This window comes from Mytilus galloprovincialis, chromosome 1, assembly GCF_965363235.1.
Source record: "Mytilus galloprovincialis chromosome 1, xbMytGall1.hap1.1, whole genome shotgun sequence".
Classification (NCBI taxonomy): domain Eukaryota; kingdom Metazoa; phylum Mollusca; class Bivalvia; order Mytilida; family Mytilidae; genus Mytilus; species Mytilus galloprovincialis.
The window spans coordinates 12,617,143-12,640,211 of NC_134838.1; the positions used below are offsets into that span (position 1 = coordinate 12,617,143).

At 33.0% G+C, this 23,069-nt stretch overlaps 1 protein-coding gene across 3 annotated transcripts in view; it reads left to right on the forward strand.

Moving 5' to 3' along the window:
* The first annotated feature begins 219 nt into the window (after nucleotides 1-219).
* The window catches only part of LOC143065547 (potassium voltage-gated channel protein Shal-like), a 79,708-nt gene continuing 56,858 nt past the window's right edge, over nucleotides 220-23,069 (forward strand). Inside the window, exon 1 of one of the 3 annotated variants that reach the window (XM_076239157.1) lies at nucleotides 220-2,038. In XM_076239157.1, coding sequence (XP_076095272.1) covers nucleotides 915-2,038 — 1,124 coding nt within the window. In that variant the 5' untranslated portion in view covers nucleotides 220-914. The remainder of the gene's footprint in view (nucleotides 2,039-23,069) is intronic. The other 2 variants (XM_076239158.1, XM_076239159.1) reach the window with 2 other exon arrangements.

Genomic DNA, 23,069 nt, shown 5'->3' on the forward strand with positions numbered 1-23,069 from the left:
AAATTATTTCCAATAGCTTTTATGCTTTGATTATTGATCTTGTAACAAACTGTGTATAACTAGGGAATAGTATATAATAGAAAAATCAATGAGTGTGTATAGAATGAGTTACGAAACAATAACATTCTAAGCCGTCGGTTGACACTTAGTAAAGCAACCTAAAGCCGTTTATACCAATAATGTATATTCGTTAAGCCGAAAATAAATGACTAACATCACCGTCCAAAGCTCTTGTGGGTTTGTAGCAATTTTTAAAATGTTATTGATAAATTTTCAATGAGAGAAATCTAATTATATCTACCTTGTCCCGCCTCTTGTTGTAAATTAATAAAAAATCAATATCGAGTCGTACATTTCTGCATTCAAGAAGAGACTACCGCATAGATTGTTAAGTGAGAAACAGCGACGACCAAAGGAAGCTGTTCTTCCAATCTGTTGATTGCCTCCCTCTGACGAAAGTTGCATGAGAACATGTGGATGTAACAGATTACGCGTGTGCAAGAGAGTACAAGCAGACGATATTACCCCAAAATATGTCGAAGCTATGGATTATTACATGAAAGGGGATAGTTTTGAAAGGGAGAAATATGGAATATCTAGATGATGTTAATAATTGTTGTATGAGATAATTTCAACAAATTTAAATTACGGAAAGTAAAGGAAAATGTTGACATATTGATACAGACGACATAATAGATATAGGATGCAGTCTAGTATACTATAGCGAATGTAACAATCACGGTAAGACAAATTAGAACATGTTTTTTTCGAATTTAATATCAAAGCGCGAATGTTTTTTTAATTGAACCTGATGATAAGTGTAGGATCTCGGATCCTAGCAATAGGTTGCTCTTTCCAAAATTGTCTGTCTACCGGAATTTGAGGAGTCGGTGAGTGAGGATTCGGCAATTGATATGGCATCTGTTGCCGCCTGGTTGCCGTTTGCACGGGCTTCGGCCATAGGATGGGTACCCGTGGCCCAAAATCCTCTTCCTCAACCAATTGTTCAATCGGGACAACCTTCATCTACAAACTTAAAAAGAGGAGATGATAGAATAACTATAAATGTAAGCGGAACAAAATTTGAAACATGGAGAACAACTCTAGAAAAATATCCAGATACATTATTAGGTTCAAATGAAAAAGAATTTTTCTTTGATGATGAAAATAGGGACTACTTTTTTGATAGAGATCCAGAATTATTTAGGCATATTTTAAATTACTATAGAACTGGTAAATTACATTATCCAAAACATGAATGTATTTCATCGTACGACGAAGAACTAGCATTTTTCGGTATTATGCCCGATCTTATAAGAGACTGTTGTTATGAGGATTACAGAGACAGAAAAAGAGAAAACCAAGAAAGATTATTGGATGATAAAGGGTCAGAAGATAACGAACTAGACCCAGCAAAAAACCTCAGGGAGCGATTTTGGAGAGCGTTTGAAAACCCTCATATTAGTACTGCAGCTTTAGTTTTTTATTATGTCACTGGGTTCTTCATAGCCGTATCAGTACTAGCTAATGTTATAGAAACTATTCCCTGCGGCAGAATACCCGGGACGGACAAAACCCCAGCATGTGGGGAGCGCTATGAAGTTGCTTTCTTTTGCTTAGATACCGCTTGTGTGATGATTTTCACAGCCGAATATCTTCTACGTTTTTATGCAGCTCCAGATAGATGTTTATTTTGTCGTAGTGTCATGAGCGTCATTGATGTAGTAGCTATTCTTCCATATTATATTGGACTAGGAATCACGGACAACGATGACGTCAGCGGGGCATTCGTCACACTTCGAGTTTTCCGAGTATTCCGTATTTTCAAATTTTCTCGACATTCACAAGGATTACGTATATTGGGATACACATTAAAAAGTTGTGCCAGTGAATTAGGATTCTTACTATTTTCTTTGACAATGGCCATTATTATTTTCGCCACAGTGATGTTTTATGCAGAAAAGAATGTTCCAAACACGAAGTTCACAAGTATCCCGTCTGCATTCTGGTATACAATAGTAACCATGACTACTCTTGGGTAAGTAAATTCAATAATGATAATTAGTGTAGCATATTTCACGCTATATACCAGTGACTATCATTACCTATATCACAACAATTACATCTATGTGCTGTTTGTAATTATTTTGCTTCGTCAGAGAAAGATTAGTGTATATATTTATTCCTGTCTTGATCAGGGATCTCTTTGCGTGTGTTTTTATATAATCATAAACAATACGAAACACGTGCATCTGTTATTTTAACCAGTGATCAATATCAATCTCAAATTCTCATCAATTTTGTATGGTCACTTGTCCACTAATTTGATGACATGTAAAATGATCTAAAATAGAGATCGTATTCTATAGAAACATTGAGACTAGTCACTTTTGATCTCATTTAATATTCATTGAGATCGAATAATGTATATACATTATGATGCAAGAGAAATTATGATGCAATACACACATATATGTGATGCCAATGATGATTAATGTATTGATTGAAAATTAGTATATTTGAAATATTAAATTTGGAATGAGATCGGATCCATCTATAGTTCGATATCATAATTGATATTATCATATGTTGTGTTAAATTATTCATGTGAATTTTTAAAGTGGATTGATGTTTTTCCGCCGTGATGTTTAAATGGCTGAAATAATATTTCTATAGCGGAAGAAATAAGAAGATGCAAAATAAGATAACAACGGTTGACCATTCAAATTATTTCAAACATAGAAAAATTATTATTCATTAACATATTTTCTTGTAAAGCAGGTGTATATTCAATTATCAATATACCCCTCCCCCCCCCTAAAAAAAAATAAAGAAATAAAAAGAAATAAGAAAAAATGCATTCTTTGTATACAAACAAAATAATACCAGGTATTGCAGCTTGAGACACGTTTTTATAATATGCTGCATATTGTGTTCGTCCTTTTTCTTTGATTTGCCTCTTAGTAAATCGATAGCTTGCTATAGCTTATATGATTAATTATGACGCACTATAAAGTTATGATGAAACAGTAATTGTACAACTGCAGCTGATTTAGATAATAAGTTGCATGGCTGTATGGCAACCTCCTATTGTTATTCTGAACTGATCAATACAGGCTAATGATGAAGTATTGAATTTTATAGATTCCTACACAGCAAGCACAACATTTTAATTGCAACTGTTGATTGACTTTGAATAGTCTTACAAATTTTCTATGCTTCTTTGATTTTTAAAGAAAATTGGAATCCATAGTTAAAGATTAGGCTGTTAGAATATTGGATGTGCCAACTTGAAGTTAACTAAGATATATAACCTATATTGGAACAAATACATACTAATTATGTGTCCCCTATATTGGAACACATACATATTATTTATTTGTTTAGCATATTTGAATTTCTATATGAATTGATAAACGATTTCTTTTGAGGAAAACTAATGCCATATTAAGGATAACGAAAGTTTTATATCAGTGTTAATTTAATCAGTCATTTCGATTAAGATATTATACAATTACTGTCTTTTGATGAGGTAAATATGCGGTTTTATTGACTTTTGAAAAAATGATATTCACTAACGTTGCATGTAAAAGCGCGTGACATTTAGCGCGGTGAATAACACTTTCTCAGGTGAATATGCTTTTTTATTCAAAATCCAATTCATATAGAGAAACCTACTAAAATAATACCAATATGGAATAATTGATGATATTGGATATCAATGTGTTCTATACTAGAACACACCCGTGATATCGCGGGTCTGTGACTGAATTAAAGTGCATGTATATAACTATGCGTAAGCCTTATTTTAATATTGGTATTGTCATCTGATAAAGTCATGCCGATTATAAGATGCACAGTTTTCTCTGCTTTAAAAATCTTTCTGTTTGAACTCGTCGACCTGGAACTTATCAATTATTGGTAATATTAATTATTTGGAAAACAAAAGGGCCTGGAATGGAGTATTTTTTAATCAACAGTATTGTCGTATATGAGTTATAAATAAAGTTGATTTTTTTGATTCGCTGTTTAAGTCATTCCGGCTAACAAATTGAAAACTGTACCTATACGCCTTATCTTAAGTCCAGATTTTTAGTATTCGTATTTTCATCTTAGAAAGTCATACTGATAAAAATACTACAACGATGTGACAATGATTGAATTTAGTAGTGTCAACCCTGTGATTTTAACCCGTGTATATAGCAAAATCCTGAATACATGGTTTGGTGCTGCGCCTGTCAGATGCGGAACGTGCAGATAAGGTAATAAACTGAATATACTATTGGTATCGGTATCGGATTCGACCCGGAACTTGTTATTTATTGGCAATATTAATTATGTGGGAAACAAAAGGGTCTGGAGTGGTGTAATTTTTAATCAACACCATTGTCCTATATTAGCTATATATAAAGTTGAATTCTTTGATTTGTCGTTTTTACCCCATGACGGCTGACAAATTGGACCTCGTTATTTTAGTATTATATAGATATATTAAATTCTCAGTATATATTCAACAGAACAAGTAATTAGTCATAGTCATTTGATAAGTTTCCTATAGGAGGCTATTTATAGGAAAGACATAAATTGCGCCATAATTTGCTATTAACACATTTGAGACATGCCAATTTTATGTTTTCACATCAACTATAAGCGGAGTGAAAGAAGGTGGGATTAAGAAACATATGTGTGTGGTGAATGGCGAATTACAGTCGCTTATCATTCAACATCAACATCATGTTTTACGGATGTACCCCATTATGTTTTTCTGGCATATAAATATGTTCCTTTAAAATTCAACTGCGCTGCCCACCATCCCCCCCCCCCCCCAAACTCCACTCTTTCCTTTGCAGGAATGCCTTTTTTTACTCTTTTTTCAGTTACAATCGAAATCTCTCTGTGCTTATCGATGCATCTTTTAATTTACAACATGTTGATTTCGTTCCAAATGCCATCAATCATGGCTGAATCCAGTGATACATTTTCAATTGAATAATAATTAATTGGTGTAAATTTCATAGCGCAATTTCTGAGATAAATTTTTATTCCATTAGAATTTGAGAATAGCATCAGGTCGACTGAGCTCCACGGGATTCTGTTGTAGTCTGGTAATTAATTTTTCGCTTCATTACTTGTCCACCGTTTTGATCTATAAGAAAACACTACATGTGATTCGCACTATCGAATAATTCCCGTAATTACTGGCTATTTTATAACAGCATTTCTGCTTCATTTAACATGACTAACTTCAGGAGGTGAAGATAATTGTTTGCGATTTTTCATTTATTGAACGGTATTGAATTTGTTGAAGAAGGTACAAATTTATGGTCTGGAGTATGCTATCTGGGTATCTTTGAGGTGTGGATTTTGTATTTACTAGGTTAAAGAAGGTACAATACGGTCTGAAGGACGATATCTGGCTATCTTTGAGGTGAGGATTTGGCATTTACTGTGTTAAAGAAGGTACAATACGGTCTAAAGGACGATATCTGGCTATCTGAGTTATGGATTTGGCATTTACTGGGTTAAAGAAGGTACAATACGGTCTAAAGGACGATATCTGGCTATCTGAGTTATGGATTTGGCATTTACTGGGTTAAAGAAGGTACAATACGGTCTAAAGGACGATATCTGGCTATCTGAGTTATGGATTTGGCATTTACTGGGTTAAAGAAGGTACAATACGGTCTAAAGGACGATATCTGGCTATCTGAGTTATGGATTTGGCATTTACTGGGTTAAAGAAGGTACAATACGGTCTAAAGGACGATATCTGGCTATCTTTGAGTTATGGATTTGGCATTTACTGGGTTAAAGAAGGTACAATACGGTCTAAAGGACGATATCTGGCTATCTGAGTTATGGATTTGGCATTTACTGGGTTAAAGAAGGTACAATACGGTCTAAAGGACGATATCTGGCTATCTGAGTTATGGATTTGGCATTTACTGGGTTAAAGAAGGTACAATACGGTCTAAAGGACGATATCTGGCTATCTGAGTTATGGATTTGGCATTTACTGGGTTAAAGAAGGTACAATACGGTCTAAAGGACGATATCTGGCTATCTGAGTTATGGATTTGGCATTTACTGGGTTAAAGAAGGTACAATACGGTCTAAAGGACGATATCTGGCTATCTGAGTTATGGATTTGGCATTTACTGGGTTAAAGAAGGTACAATACGGTCTAAAGGACGATATCTGGCTATCTTTGAGTTATGGATTTGGCATTTACTGGGTTAAAGAAGGTACAATACGGTCTAAAGGACGATATCTGGCTATCTGAGTTATGGATTTGGCATTTACTGGGTTAAAGAAGGTACAATACGGTCTAAAGGACGATATCTGGCTATCTGAGTTATGGATTTGGCATTTACTGGGTTAAAGAAGGTACAATACGGTCTAAAGGACGATATCTGGCTATCTTTGAGTTATGGATTTGGCATTTACTGGGTTAAAGAAGGTACAATACGGTCTAAAGGACGATATCTGGCTATCTGAGTTATGGATTTGGCATTTACTGGGTTAAAGAAGGTACAATACGGTCTAAAGGACGATATCTGGCTATCTGAGTTATGGATTTGGCATTTACTGGGTTAAAGAAGGTACAATACGGTCTAAAGGACGATATCTGGCTATCTTTGAGTTATGGATTTGACATTTACTGTGTTAAAGAAGGTACAATACGGTCTAAAGGACGATATCTGGCTATCTGAGTTATGGATTTGGCATTTACTGGGTTAAAGAAGGTACAATACGGTCTAAAGGACGATATCTGGCTATCTTTGAGTTATGGATTTGGCATTTACTGGGTTAAAGAAGGTACAATACGGTCTAAAGGACGATATCTGGCTATCTGAGTTATGGATTTGGCATTTACTGGGTTAAAGAAGGTACAATACGGTCTAAAGGACGATATCTGGCTATCTGAGTTATGGATTTGGCATTTACTGGGTTAAAGAAGGTACAATACGGTCTAAAGGACGATATCTGGCTATCTGAGTTATGGATTTGGCATTTACTGGGTTAAAGAAGGTACAATACGGTCTAAAGGACGATATCTGGCTATCTTTGAGTTATGGATTTGGCATTTACTGGGTTAAAGAAGGTACAATACGGTCTAAAGGACGATATCTGGCTATCTGAGTTATGGATTTGGCATTTACTGGGTTAAAGAAGGTACAATACGGTCTAAAGGACGATATCTGGCTATCTTTGAGTTATGGATTTGACATTTACTGCATTTTATTTCATTTTGCAAAACACAAACACTTGTCTCAGACTGAGGTCTCAGAATTTTTTATATATATACCTCAATGTTATATTAAAGTATATAGAAAAACATCTGATACAGGTGCCTTTGTTGCAAAACGATGCTTACTGTAACTTTTGAACAAAATCATTAAATCTTTTGTATATAATGTTCTATTGGTACAATAGTGACATACGATAATTGGTGTCCTTAATGAACGAAAATAAAGTTTGTGATACCCAATATCATTGCGCATGAACTTTTTTTTCTCTCGAATGGCTTTCATCAGGCATGATGACACCTATCAGGCATGATGAGACCTATCAGGCACGATGAGACCTATCAGGCATGATGAGACCTAAGGTTTTGAAAGCCAGACTATTGAACATGAAGGGGTATGAAAATCCTTAATTGCATAAAAAAAACCTGACAACCAGGAACATTAAACCTTCCCGAGGGAGTAAGAATCTTAGTTGTATATATGGTTATTGTACTGTTCGTGGAATATAACGACGGTATTGTGATACACTACACGAACGTGATGGTATAGAACATATTTATTGTATAAATATTTTACTAAAAATATAATGGCATCCGATTTATTCGAGGGCAATTATCATGATGAGTAAATCCTTGTACATGGTATGTGGAGTATTTTGTCAAATAATAGTTGTGTGGCGACATCTGTTGTCATTCACATATCTTATCGATTTATTCTTATTCATTTAAGGCTTGAACATCACTTATCATGCGAAATAAACGTAAACAAATATCTGTCAAAACAGTTGCATTTTCTACAGTGCCACTTGTATCGTAAATAAAACAAAACATTATCAAATATCAATTGACTTGTATATAGTATACTATATATATATATAGATGCATATTAGAAAAAGGGATATGGAACGACTGACCGTGCATTCCCAGTGGATTTTCGTCGTTATGTACCGAAAGATATAGCCTAAATTTCAGCAAATTTAATAGTGCCTATGTATAGTCATAATAGTACATACAGAGAGGTGCCCTTAAACATATTAATGATAATTCTTGAAATTACTTATATAAAACAGGATTCACACAGTGAATTCCTTGAACATTATTTTAGTAAACGTGCTGATCGTAGTACGTCTTATTTGTCTTTTTGTGCTCTTGTCATTATTTAGATGACCACAGGCATTACTACGCATAGACATAGAATGAAATTCAAAACAGTGTGGCTGTGGCCATTGATTGACACATTAAATTCATCCATTGACTGGGACAATAAAGGTGAACGTTTGTATGTAACGACCACTGCTCACTATGTACTTTTTAAAGACACTTAAACTATGGGGTCACCAAAGGTTCTCAACACCTTAATAAAGTAATTCGAAAAATTAATGAGAAATAACACGATGTTTTGATTTATATCAATTATATAAATCAAAACATAAAGGTTATTCCTGATTAATTTTTCGAATTATTTTATAATTAAAGGCGTTAAGAAACCTTTGGTGACCCCACAGTTTAAATGTCTATTGTAGGTACGTCGTGAACAGTGGTCGTTACAGACAAACGTTCACGTAAATTGTCCCAGTCAATGGATGAATTTAATGTGTCAATCAATGGCCACAGCCACAGTTTTGAATTTCATTCTATTAACTAATCTAAAGCTAGTTGAGGACAGTTCTGGTCTGGTCAGGTTGATCAATCCAATAGTCGTGAACTTTATTACATGTGCTTGCATTGTATGTATGTTGTCTGTAATACACACATACACACACATACAGAACTATTTGTACTGAATATCCATTATTTAAAAATAAAACCACCATAAAATGAAAGTAACAATTTAAAACAAAGACATGATGATATTAATAAAACAACACAAATTACGATAATCAGATTGAACTTTATAAGTCGATGAAAATAAATAAGTCAAGATGATTGCAATTTATAGTTTTTACAAAGACTCCGATTTTTTAGTACCTTTTTACCGTATGATATTAGGTAAAACATATTATGGGTTTAGATATGTCATAATAACATATCGAATATCAATGTAAGCTTGCATCAACGGAAACACAAAATTGATTTACAACTTGTTTTCATACATAATACGTTAGAAAAAAAAAATACAGATTTATGCTTGTAATTAAAAAAAAAAAAAAAAAAAAAGACAACACTTTTCAATTAGTTTTTTTTTTCTATTAAAAGAAATCAATTGAATGGATATTAAATTCCTTTTAAACATAGAATTTATAAAAGTAAGAATTGATCATGAGGTTTTACCTTTAATAGTGAAAATAAGCCAAAGATGATGCAAATGAGACAGCTATACACCAGATACCAAAGTACAAAAATGTAAACAACTATGAGATACTGAACGGATTTTAACATTGAGCAAAACCTTTAACAAACAATCCCCCCAAAAAACCCACTATTAACGTATAATTATAGCAAGCTTTAGAAACAATAAAAGATAACAGCCTGTTTTTAGCTAACCTTTAATGTATAGTAAGCTTTAGAAACAATCCAAAAACAGAAAACTAACAGCCTGATTTTAGCTAATAACATCAAGCGAAGCACTTTAAACTTTATTTCAACTATTTCAAATTATCATTCCCTTTGAGCAATGCGATGAGCCTATGGACAATTCGATATTTGTTTTTAAACATTTATTGACTGGTATAAATGAGGTTCTTATATCGCCATGATCTACAATCCCTTAGAGACACAATTCTCTTTCTTTCGAATTAGTTTTTCCAGTATATTGGAGTTCGAAATGGATGAGATTGAAAAGAAATGGCATTCTTTTTCCCATGTACGTATATCAGAAATTACGTATTTCCCAGAAGACATTTTTCAAAAGAAGTGATTCGAGCCAACGATTGTGTGATTTTCATATCTGTTAGTCATTGTTAGTAGTGATACTGAGTTGTTAAACCACAAGGCAACTATGTGAAAATTAGTTGCAGTAAAACGGCTTAATTAAACCTGAATGTTATAATTAGACCATTTAATATTATCGCGAGAATTTTAATCATGTACCCTTCTGTAGCAGTTTATAAATTGTCCTTCGGTTCCTCCGTTCCCATAGTTTTGCAGTTTTATTTACCCCTATTCAGTAGCTTAGCACAATTGATCTTCGGTCCTTCCGTTCCTCTCAACTCGCAGTCTTTTTTTAATCTAAATAAACATTAGTGAAATATGACTTATGTTTTAACAAACAAAAACAAAACATAACTTTATATTCGCTTGTTACACATTCTTCATAATTTGTTGCATGCCTTTTTATTAATACAAAATGTGTAATTGATTATTTCTACAGGTTGCAATGAGATAGAGCATATGTTTTATGTATTTTCGAGACTCTATGTTTTGTTTAAATCATAATGACTTTGTATCGACATTTTCCAAAGGGCATTAGATTGTGTGTTATAAACATTGATTTTCAGTTTAGGTGATTCTTAAATCGACTTTTAGTTTAAATATTTATATATTATGTATATAATTTAATATTTGAGTTGAACATATTGAATGAATTGACAATTAATAAATAAATATTACATACATACAAAAAAAAATATATATATGCTAATTTTCTAATAACATTATTTATCAATAGACTGAGTCGATACAAATTTTATTCTCTCTCTGCCTCATAAAGCAAATAGGCTCTAGACGGTTAAAAGCAGCTGACAAAGTGTGGTCAGTAGAACCTTCTATAAGAGTTCTAATTGTTTTGTGATTGGGTTGCTAACTCATTAGCGTATACCCTTAATGCTTCTTTACCCCATATAAATATCCTTTGTCCAAAGAGATTTTGTGAGCAAAATTGAAAGTTTATGGTTTTCCCTACATTCTCAGCAGCCTTTATGATAGATTGATTGACAGGTGCCTGAGTGTCAGCGGCAAACATTACAAGACTACAAACGAAGTCAAGGGAATGACGAGTAAATGCTTTATTTATATTTGACGAATCTTAAAAACATTTTGTATTGATCAGTAATGGAGTGAACGCACGACCTGTAGTTCTTTGAATGAGGACGATGTAACCAGGGCTGATATACATTAAAGTAAAAGTTAATATATCCAATCGTGGCACTAATTTATCGTAGGACATGTAGAAAATCCGTCCAATCGGAACAAATCTTAATTAAAGTAACCTTATGCATAATGGACCTGGACCTACCAAAAGTGTTTGAATACATAAATGATTTTATTGAGTTACACTTCTTATTTCTGCTCTGTCATACTGCTATTTTTATTTTCGTATTTTGTGTGAGTGTTAAGTTTCAGTTTGGCATATATATTAGAATAGTAACTAAGATGCTCCCAAAGAAAATATTGCAATAGTGTGTTCAGTTAAATAATCGTATTAAAAATCTTGCTTCCTATAGAAAATAGACAAAGTTATTAGAATCGAACTGACAAGATTTGTTTGAGGAGAAAATGATCACTTATGATATATAAAAGTAGATAATTTGATAGCTGGATATGGATGAACAATTAACATGAAGCGGTTAATCTTTCAGTCATATTCAGAACGATTACAGGTTGATGCGATAATATAACTATGAATCCTGTTCCTGTCTTCTACTGGAAAGAACCACTGAGTCGTGTTTTTGTTTGTTTTACAAATTATTAACTCACAGGATAACAATCCTTATTAAAAAGACATGTCAGCCAACAGGTACACATGATTTGGATTTTTGCTCATTAAAGTCAGTTTAAAAGTGAAGAAACCGCAAATGTCGATTTTAGTTTCTTTGTCGACACTAAGTCGCACTAGAGACATAAACACGCTTCATCTGGTAGAATTGTGAGATTTAATCAAAACAAATAGTACATGGAAATTGTCTATATCTTTACTCCGAACATATATTGCTCACTTTGAAGTGGAAACTTTTCACTATTTTTGAAGTTACTGAGATGATATGGCAAAACTATCTCAAATGTTAATTTTACTTTTAAGACAGATCAGAATCAGTGACAAAAATGCGTGAATATTAAACCCAGGAGCTGGTTTGAATAAAGAAATTTAGACTTCTCGAAAAAAAAAAGAGACGCTTTTTGCAGTGCATAATTATGTCAAGGCAACTTTGGACAAGGATGTCACATTTTTATTAATATAAATTGTACTGTATATCGATATTGAATTGTATTGATTGTTCTATATATTACATTTTCCCGTATCAGATCTTGTAAAAAAAATCAGAATAACACATATATATGAATTTATCACAACAGTATAACATATGTATATACATGAATATCTAATTAAAAGTGTCTAGAATACTGAAAAAAATGAACTCATCAACCTACTTTTCAACTAGGAACAATAGTTTATATGACCTTGTAATATTTTGTATCCTGAAATCAGCCGTTTTATTCAAATGATGATGATGCCTTTAATAAAAAAAAAAACTAAAACGTATAAAAATAGAATATTTTAGTGAGTATCTGAAGTAAAAAAAATACGATACAAAACTAACTACAAAATTGTAGGAAAAGCTCAACAGGTTAAATCTTATATAGTTCCGTCGATCTTCCCTCAGGTCTGTCTAAAGCCCCGGTATTCACCTTGTCTCAGATCTATACAGACGAACGCATAAACATTGTATATACATATATTGAAATGATATATCATGACACAATGTCTGATTGTCTACAATTTTTGAAGATTCATGACTGCATTTTTGTTCTGCAGCTTTTATTTTATGAAAGATAGTCAGATTTGACGTTAAAATGAGATGTCGGGCATACGTTGAAGATGAAATGAGCTAGACAGCAACCCGAGGACACAATCAAAATTTACAGAGGTTAGCATACAATCTTAATAAAAGGCAAAGTTATGCAGTTTAACAGTGTCTCAAATCGACCCGTGTCTAGAAAAATATTAACTATTTCACAGAGACTCGACCCGTAACTAGAAAATATGAACTATTTCACAGAGATATTCACCTTGTCTCAGATCTATACAGACGAACGCATAAACATTGTATATACATATATTGAAATGATATATCATGACACAATGTCTGATTGTCTACAATTTTTGAAGATTCATGACTGCATTTTTGTTCTGCAGCTTTTATTTTATGAAAGATAGTCAGATTTGACGTTAAAATGAGATGTCGGGCATACGTTGAAGATGAAATGAGCTAGACAGCAACCCGAGGACACAATCAAAATTTACAGAGGTTAGCATACAATCTTAATAAAAGGCAAAGTTATGCAGTTTAACAGTGTCTCAAATCGACCCGTGTCTAGAAAAATATTAACTATTTCACAGAGACTCGACCCGTAACTAGAAAATATGAACTATTTCACAGAGACTATTAAAATATGTCATTAACATCCAATACCCTAAGGGAAACAAATAAGGGAAGTAACCACGACTAACGATGATTTTGACAGAGAAGTAATATAGGTAACGGGATTAAACTGATAGCGCATTGCTAGACACGAAAATCATTTGGTTCTGAATTGTTTTTTAACACTGATATATCTGAACGCGTACAACTGGTGATATTTTTTTTTACGAACTTTGTTATAAACTCTCTCATTGTTTATTCTCATGCCTTTCACTGTTGAAACTGAAACCTTCCTGTCACTTTCAGTGTTTTATAATGCCTTTTAAAAATTACAAACATGGCATTATATATATGACAAGTGGAAAAACCTAACGCAAAACTGTGTTTCCGAAGCAAGAATACATACAAAGTTGATCATCGGGCCAGGTATTGTGTCAATATAATTGACGCCAAATTATATACATGCAAACATGTCACAGAAACATATTTTTCTAAACGTCATTTTGTTTCGAGTTATCATTGAATCTTTGTTCGCCTTTAAACACAAAGGGCTCTCTGTTTAATATTTAGTTAGTTTGACTACAATTACCTATTTTAATAAAATAGTATATTACAAAGACCATATAAAATTGAGAAAGGAAATGGGGAATGTGTCAAAGCGACAACAACCCGACCATAGAGCAGACAACAGCCGAAGGCCACCAGTGGGTCTTCAGTGTAGCGAGAATTCCCGCACCCGTAGGTGCCCTTCAGCTGGCCCCTAAAAATATGTATACTAGTACAGTGATAATGGACGTCATACTAAACTCCGAATTATACACAATAAACTAAAATTAAATATCATACAAGACTAACAAAGGCCAGAGGCTCCTGACTTGGGACAGGCGCAAAATTGCGGCGGGGTTAAACATATTTATGAGATCTCAACCCTCCCCCTATACCTCTAGCCAATGTAGAAAAGTAAACGCATAACAATACGCACATTAAAATTCAGTTCAAGAGAAGTCCGAGTCCGATGTCAAAAGATGTAACAAAAGAAAATAAATAAAATGACAATAATACATAAATAACAACAGACTACTAGCAGTTAACTGACATGCCAGCTCCAGACCTCAATTAAACTGATTGAAAGATTATGTCTTCATCATATGAGTATCAGGCACAATTCCTCCCGTTAGGGGTTTAGTATCATACTATCATAAAATATATGAGAAGAACATAACCCGTGTCATGCCAATAACTGTTTAAAAAAAAAAATTAAATGTGTTTAGTTCCGATGCAAAGACCCTATAAGTGAATCAATATTAAAGCCAAAATATGCAATCTTTAATGACCTGACAACAGTATCGTAACTATATTCCTTCTTAATAAGTCTGTTTAAAGGTTTTGTAAGCTTTTGAGGTGAATACTGACATTTTTGTGCTTTGTACAGAATGTTACCATAAAAGATTGGATGTGAAATACCTGAACGTATAAGATGTCTGCATGTTAAGTTATATTTACGAATTATTTCCTTATACCGGTGATAAAATTTAGTAAATGTTTTGACCAGTTTGTGATATCGAAAACCCTGGTGTAATAATTTTTCAGTAATCCTTTATTTGAGCTTGTTAGGATTACGATGAGCTATCCTTGTCATCTTGATGAAAAAAAATGTCTCACATCGGCGAGTAAAAATGAAAAAAAAAAAAATATATCGACCAATTGCGTGTTAAAGATTTATTTATTGTTTTGTTTTCAATGTCAGATGCCGAGATGCTTTCTTTTTAGATATGCTATAACATTGCTTTCTTTTTCTTATATAAGTGTGACGAAGGAGAACTTTTGATTTCAAGTCAATACAAATACCAATGTGTTGTTGAAACCTGCTTCTATTGATCATAGTTATATATCGACCACTCTAACCAAACTTTCTTCAGTAAAATGTACGATAAAATAAACAGTTGTAAATTTGTATTATCCCTTCATTTTCAGTCATAATAAGGATCAATAATTGATATTTTATAGGAGTTTTAATATGATTTTTTTTTTCAAATACAATACATTGAACTGATACAAACATAACAAGTGTATAGCAGAGTCAAGATTATGAGAAACAATCACTGTCTGGTTTGTAAAAAGGTTAAAACAATAATTTCAAGTCTTCCTTTCCTTTTTGATCGATTTTTCAACATTTAAAAAAATCAGTCAGAATATACGTCATTGCCGACTTGATTAAGAAATGGTAGATGCACATGTAAATTATCCACTACTATTTTGCATTGATAATAAGATATATTTCTATAATTGTTCAATTTGATCATTTGAGCATTGATCGCCAGACGAATGCAATCAATAAATGTAATACAGATTGTATTGTCGGTAATTGAGTCGTGTATGAAAGTTTAGACAGACAAACTTATTCCAGGATAGTTGTTTAATTTCCTTTGAGATCATCTGATAAGAGATTTTCCATGATAGATTTGTAAATGAAACCTTGATTTAGCGCTCCAAACATAGTGATTCCAAATAAATGTACGTCATGATTTACGGTGTAGAAATCTATCTGTTTTGTCTCAAAGATTTAAATCGGTAATACCATTGCGTAACAGATGTGTATCACTTTTCTAGGAGTACAACTATTAAAGTTTAAATGGTTGTCATTGGCTGCTGTCTGTCATGTCTACACTTCTCTAGGAGTACAACTATTAAAGTTTTAATGGTTGTCATTGGCTGCTGTCTGTCATATCTACACTTCTCTAGGAGTACAACTATTAAAGTTTTAATGGTTGCCATTGGCTGCTGTCTTTCATATCTACACTTCTCTATAGGAGTACAACTTTTAAAGTTTTAATGGTTGTCATTGGCTGCTGTCTGTCATATCTACACTTCTCTAGGAGTACAACTATTAAAGTTTTAATGGTTGTCATTGGCTGCTGTCTGTCATATCTACACTTCTCTAGGAGTACAACTATTAAAGTTTTAATGGTTGCCATTGGCTGCTGTCTGTCATATCTACACTTCTCTAGGAGTACAACTATTAAAGTGTTAATGGTTGTCATTGGCTGCTGTCTTTCATATCTACACTTCTCTAGGAGTACAACTTTTAAAGTTTTAAAGGTTGCCATTGGCTGCTGTCTGTCATATCTACACTTCTCTAGGAGTACAACTATTAAAGTTTTAATGGTTGCCATTGGCTGCTGTCTTTCATATCTACACTTCTCTAGGAGTACAACTTTTAAAGTTTTAATGGTTGTCATTGGCTGCTGTCTGTCATATCTACACTTTTCTAGGAGTACAACTATTAAAGTTTTAATGGTTGCCATTGGCTGCTGTCTGTCATATCTACACTTCTCTAGGAGTACAACTATTAAAGTTTTAATGCTTGTCATTGGCTTCTGTCTTTCATATCTACACTTCTCTAGGAGTACAACTTTTAAAGTTTTAAAGGTTGCCATTGGCTGCTGTCTGTCAGATCTACACTTCTCTAGGAGTACAACTATTAAAGTTTTAATGGTTGTCATTGGCTGCTGTCTTTCATATCTACACTTCTCTAGGAGTACAACTTTTAAAGTTTTAATTGTTGTCATTGGCTGCTGTCTGTCATATCTACACTTCTCTAGGAGTACAACTATTAAAGTTTTAATGTTTGTCATTGGCTCCTGTTTGTCATATCTACAGTCATCCTAGGAGTACAATTTTTAAAGTTTTAATGGTTGCCATTGGCTCCTGTCTGTCATATCTACACTTCTCCAGGAGTACAACTATTAAAGTTTTAATGGTTGTCATTGGCTGCTGTTTGTCATATCTACAGTCATCCTAGGAGTACAACTTTAGTTAGTTTGAGTATCCGTTTGGTAGCATTGGCCTCTCTTTAACAATATTGCAATACTAAATAATCGTGTTGTCACCACATGTAGAACATATTTATATATAAATGCATGACATACTCCTTGACAATAGCTTTATTACTACACAGACTATACAAGTGGTATTTTTAAACAGCAATCAGGAACCGTTTTATTCCGATTTTGGTTATCCTTTTTTTTTCAAATCTATTTTATTGGATCACACTAGACAAGGCTTATTACTTTGTTGGATTAAAACTCTTATGTTTCAATATGGGGAATGTTGAAGAAGTCCGGGAACGAGTTAGGCCGATTTTAACATAGAATATTAACAATGAACTTAAAACAAGTAGTATATATATTTTAACGATAAATATTAAAGAACAAAATTTTGTTTTAAAATTAATTTATGCAGGGAAATTTGGTTGGCGGAAGTCTGTTTATTTCTTACGAATTTTAAAGTGGTAATCGAAGCATTATACGGTCAGTGACTGTCTATGATCACATAGATTTATACAGTTAACAATTTTCACTTCTCAAATATAACGATTGCAATAGGAAAATCATCATAATGATCGTGAAGTTTTGTTACAATCCGATGACACTGTCATTATCCAAATGTAAATCAAAGCACCTGTAACAATCAAGAATGGGAGTTACATGTTAGAGCTGAGGGCAGTCACCAAACTTTGCATAATAAAATGAAAGGAAGGGAGATCACGAATTCAATGTTTTGTTTGGTTAAATGTCTTCATTTATTCAATTTGTCAATTTTAGAAGCTTGTATTTGTGTTGACGGTTGCATTGAATATATTTTCCTCTTGTACATGCTTTCAAATTAAGAAAAAAAATCATGTGAAAACAGATGTCATTTTTTGATATACTTCTATCTACAAGCAAAACATAGCCAGTTTATATGGAACAAGATCCGACTGTACTAATTACATTAACAGCAAATTAAAAGAACAATAAGCTGTATTGGAAAGAATTCAATATTTATATCGTCTATGTATATATTGACGCCCTATTCTCCGAATCAATTTGCACGTTTTCGTAATGGGCTATTAGTCCGTGTTTACATTTATGAACTATATGCGTTTGATGCTCTTGATGGTTAATTCAGTATATCGATCGTTTGGTTTGGCTACAGATTAATACACATCATTGTCCTCAACGAATTATTTTTTTCGATACACGGAAACACAATCTGTTAACTGCATTCCATCAAACATTCATATAATTCACTGTAACACGGTAATGATGTGGAAAATAGCATATTGGCTCACTTTCCCAAAGTTTAGAAACTACCGATACGCTTCATTTACTTTCGTATTCCAAAGCCTCTAGAAAAATAAAATTAAAAAACACAGTGAAAACACCAGTGCTTTGTTTTTACGCAAAACAAATATTTCATTTGCGGAAAAATATATTGCATGTTTCTAAAGTTGTTACAATTGTAATACTCCCGAAAGTGTACATGATATTAAACCAGGTTATTGTGTACATGTACGTAGTAACCACGTATTAATGGCATTCCAACCCAGAGGCGGATTTAGGTCTAGGGGGCAGGAGGCCCGCCCCCCTTTATGGGAAAAAAATTGGTTGATTATCTAGGGAATCACTGAAGCGTGACTGGAGTGGGCCCCCATTAGGCAGTCAGTGGGCCCCCACCTATGAAAATTTCTAGATCCGCCAGTGCAACCGGTTCGGTTGTTTTGGTGTTTTCATGTTCATCTGAAAATGCATTGCCATTAAATATAAATGATTACTCTAGTTAGTATGACAAATAATTCCATCGTTAGCCCCGGTTATTGGTTCGTACAGGTTAAATTATCTAAGTAAAACAAGCCAGTTTGTATACTAAGTGCGAGACGCACGTGTAATCATCCCTTTGACGTCATAGCTCAAGTGGTTGTAATCGATTGTTTTCCATTAATCACAGTTGTTAATATTCATTATTAATTCAGACCAGTTTCATAACTGATATCATGACTTGTAGATGGACATTCCATTGCTTTAGATCACGTGATAGCAAAAACTGTGATCTAATTATTGATTGGTTAATTTGATTTATAACAGTATGAAATCAATTATAATGTTTATGGTTTATTGCTTTGCGGCAGTAATGGTTATATATTTCTATGATGATATTAGATGATCGCATGTATTATAGATATAAAAGTAATATATAAACGGTTTTACTAGTTTCCTTTTTAGTCTGCCTCTCTGCTTGTAATATTGACAAAAGAGTTATGAGACAAAACATCCTACTCAAGTCTTTTAACTTGAAACTGTCGTTGTCGTCATCTGGGAAATGAAACGAGAGCATTTTCATTGGACAAGAAAGTTTTACGAAAAGTAGATGAAACAACCAGGAAGAAATTGTAAAAATGTATCAATTTACTTATCGATCACCAAAATAACTAGTCATGAATGGAAATGTGAAGATGAAGTTTCAGTTCATATACTAAAAATATCATTAGCAGACATATTTTGTATTGTGCACTAATATGGCGCCATATCGAGAAACCGAAAGAACGAATCAAATTTGGTAAGGTTTGAATGAAAGGTGATCATTTAATTTATCATAAAAAGGACACATTGTTTTGACTTATTTTGCATTTTAAAGTATTCAACATAATGTTGAAGGGGTGTGATACATTTACCGGTTCAGTTTTCTGTTGACCAAGGAGGGTAATACCTCCTTGGTCAGACTAACAAACCTGTTTGCACCATTCAATATCACAGAAATCGTTATTACAAATGTAACACTCCCAAACGTGTCCTTCCCCCCAAACGTGTCCGATTCTCCCAAACGTGTCTTTTCTCCCTAAACGTGTCCGAAATGTACAATATTTCCCAAACGTGTCCGATTTCATAACCCCCAAACGTGTCCGATAATTGTTATTCGCCAAAACGTGTCCAATATTTAACGCCAAAACGTTACACGTCTTTTAGCGCTTTTACATGTATCTCTTAAATAAAATCGCTGATAACGTTTACGGCAATTCTATGATGGGAGACACACGTGATGAAGATGTCATTTATCAGATTAAGTTAGTTCGATGTAGGTTTTTAATGATTATAATAATTGCAAAATTAATCTGTTATTATTAAGTAACTTTGACTGCAGTTGTTTATTGTCCAGTTGCAAGTATTTCATATTCGTTTAGAGCGAACATACACATAGTTCTGGAGTTGAATTAATCGTTAACTTTGTTAATTATTTTGTACTTATAAACTCCGATGATGCCTTTTATATTTATCCGAATATTGCATGGCGGGGTTTTAACAGTATTTTTTTTTACTTTTGTCAATAGTGTGTGTATTTCAAAAGCCCATCAAATTATAAACTTGTTATCCGGGTTTTTAATAAATTTTAGGTTTCCACCATCACTAAAGACACACGATAAGAAACATAACGTCCAGTGCCAAATATTTCATGCATAAGTTTTAAAGATTCTTTTTTTTTATGAATATTACTGTTATGTGATCAACGCCAGTTTTAAATGCAAATTTATTTTGTAGTGTATAAATAAACTTTAAAATGTTGATTACGTATTGTCCAGTTGCAAGTACTTTATGCATATTTAGAGCGCACAATAGTTTTGCAAGTTTTAATGTTTTTACAGTTGTACTGTACACATTAACTTTAAACTAAACTTTAAACTGATGATCGCGTATTGTCCAGTTGCAAGTATGTCATGCATATTTAAAGAGAACATACAAGTTTTAATGTTTTTGCAGTTCTATTTAGAGAGAACATAGGCTACCTGTTTTTTTTTGTTTTTTTTTTACATTTTAACATACATGTTTTAATGTTTTTACTGTTCTTTTGTTAAGATAAACTCTAGACTTCTGGTTGCATATTGTCCAGTTGGAAGTATTTCATGCAAATTAGAGAAAACATACAAGTTTTAATGTTTTTTTTTCAGTTCTACTGAATAAATTAACTTTAGGCTGTTGATTGCGAATTGTCCAGTTGTCAGTATTTCATGCATAATTAGAGAGAACATTAAAGTTTTAACGAGCAGAGAAAGGGACACTTTGACCCGTTAACTGTACTGTTTAACTCAACATGTTTGCTTACAATTTACAAACGAAATAGCCGAAATGACGCCCCCACTTTTAGCCAGTTTAATTCTTCCGTTTTTGAAAAAAGTACTAACGTGCTTATGTATATTTTTAATGAAATGGTAAAATTAGTATACGTTAATGAAATAGCAATAACCAAATAACGCTTGATATGGACACGTTTTGGGGATTGGACACGTTTGGGGGTTAGTTGAGAAATGGACACGTTTGGGCGTTTATACAAATGACACGCTTTGGCGCAGTTTTCAACTAGACATGTTTGGGGGAATCGGACACGTTTGGGGGGAAGGACACGTTTCTGAGTGTTACACATATGTTTTACCAGATGTTACATATGTAAAGTAATAGAGACATACATTTTATATCATTTACAATTACATTTACACTTTATCTATTATAGACGGGAGGTGACAATACAATTGGGTCAAAACACGTTCTTGTTAAGACACTATACAGTGTATGCTTGTACCAAGTCTCGATCATTTGTTGAATTGTTGTTCTTTGCTGTTTGTTTTTATATGTACACCTATTTTTCGGAAGAACTATGTTTGGTGGTTTTATTTGGTCTTTTGAATTCCTTTTTTATTGATTCCAGTTTTAATTGTTTGTATCATCATGATCATTATGCAATGGCTTTATTAAATATAAATTCTAAATATCAGTCATTTTACAATTTATTCTCTATAACAAAGCAAAATATTCTAACGGTAAACATTCATATATATATTGAAAAAAAGATGTTTATCCACATATCCCTCCATTCATTTATTGTTATCCATATGTACTTTTCACATGTTTATAATGAAACAATTATTGGTGCCTGATGTTAGAAGTTCATTTGGTAAAACATGGCCCTAAACATTCTAAAAATAACTTGATCAACCACTGGTAATTCGTTTGATGTTGTAGGATCATGGTTATCACATAGATTAAACACGTTCTATAGTAATGTTTTTTAATGCTAACAGCGAGTTTTGCACATGTTATATTATTGAATTATCGACTTAGTTTTTATAGCCTACATAGTAATTAGTGTCTGACTATATTATACTAAGTATGCATTAATAATGCAAAGAACTATACATATAGTAACAAATAATCTATTATATGAACAGGAATTTCCTAAATTTGGGCGCACGTATGGCCCCGAACAAGTAATCGTATTCACATGATAACCACATTAAGGTATTTTGTTCAACCGTAACTCGTCGTTTGATTGTATATTCGTCCTTGGGGAGGTAAGGTGTCAACATTAAAACATCAAAACGACGGATCTTACTTGATACAATGGAAGTATGATCACCATGTTAAATAACTGCATCAGTGTTTTTTTTTATAATTTGAAAGGATCATGAGTGTTTATGTTTAATTTTTACATATTTTCAAGGATATCTGTGGATAAAATTCAAACTGTTGCATTGCGATCAATATGTTTTGTTGAAGATGATTATGGTTAAAGATCTATATATAGCTTTCTTTCCTATGATATAATTTCAAAGAGCTAGACCATTTCATTATAAGATATGTTGGATTGAAATTAAAAATTATACAAAATGCCACGTTTTACTGAAAAAGTACAGTGAAAACATTAACCACATA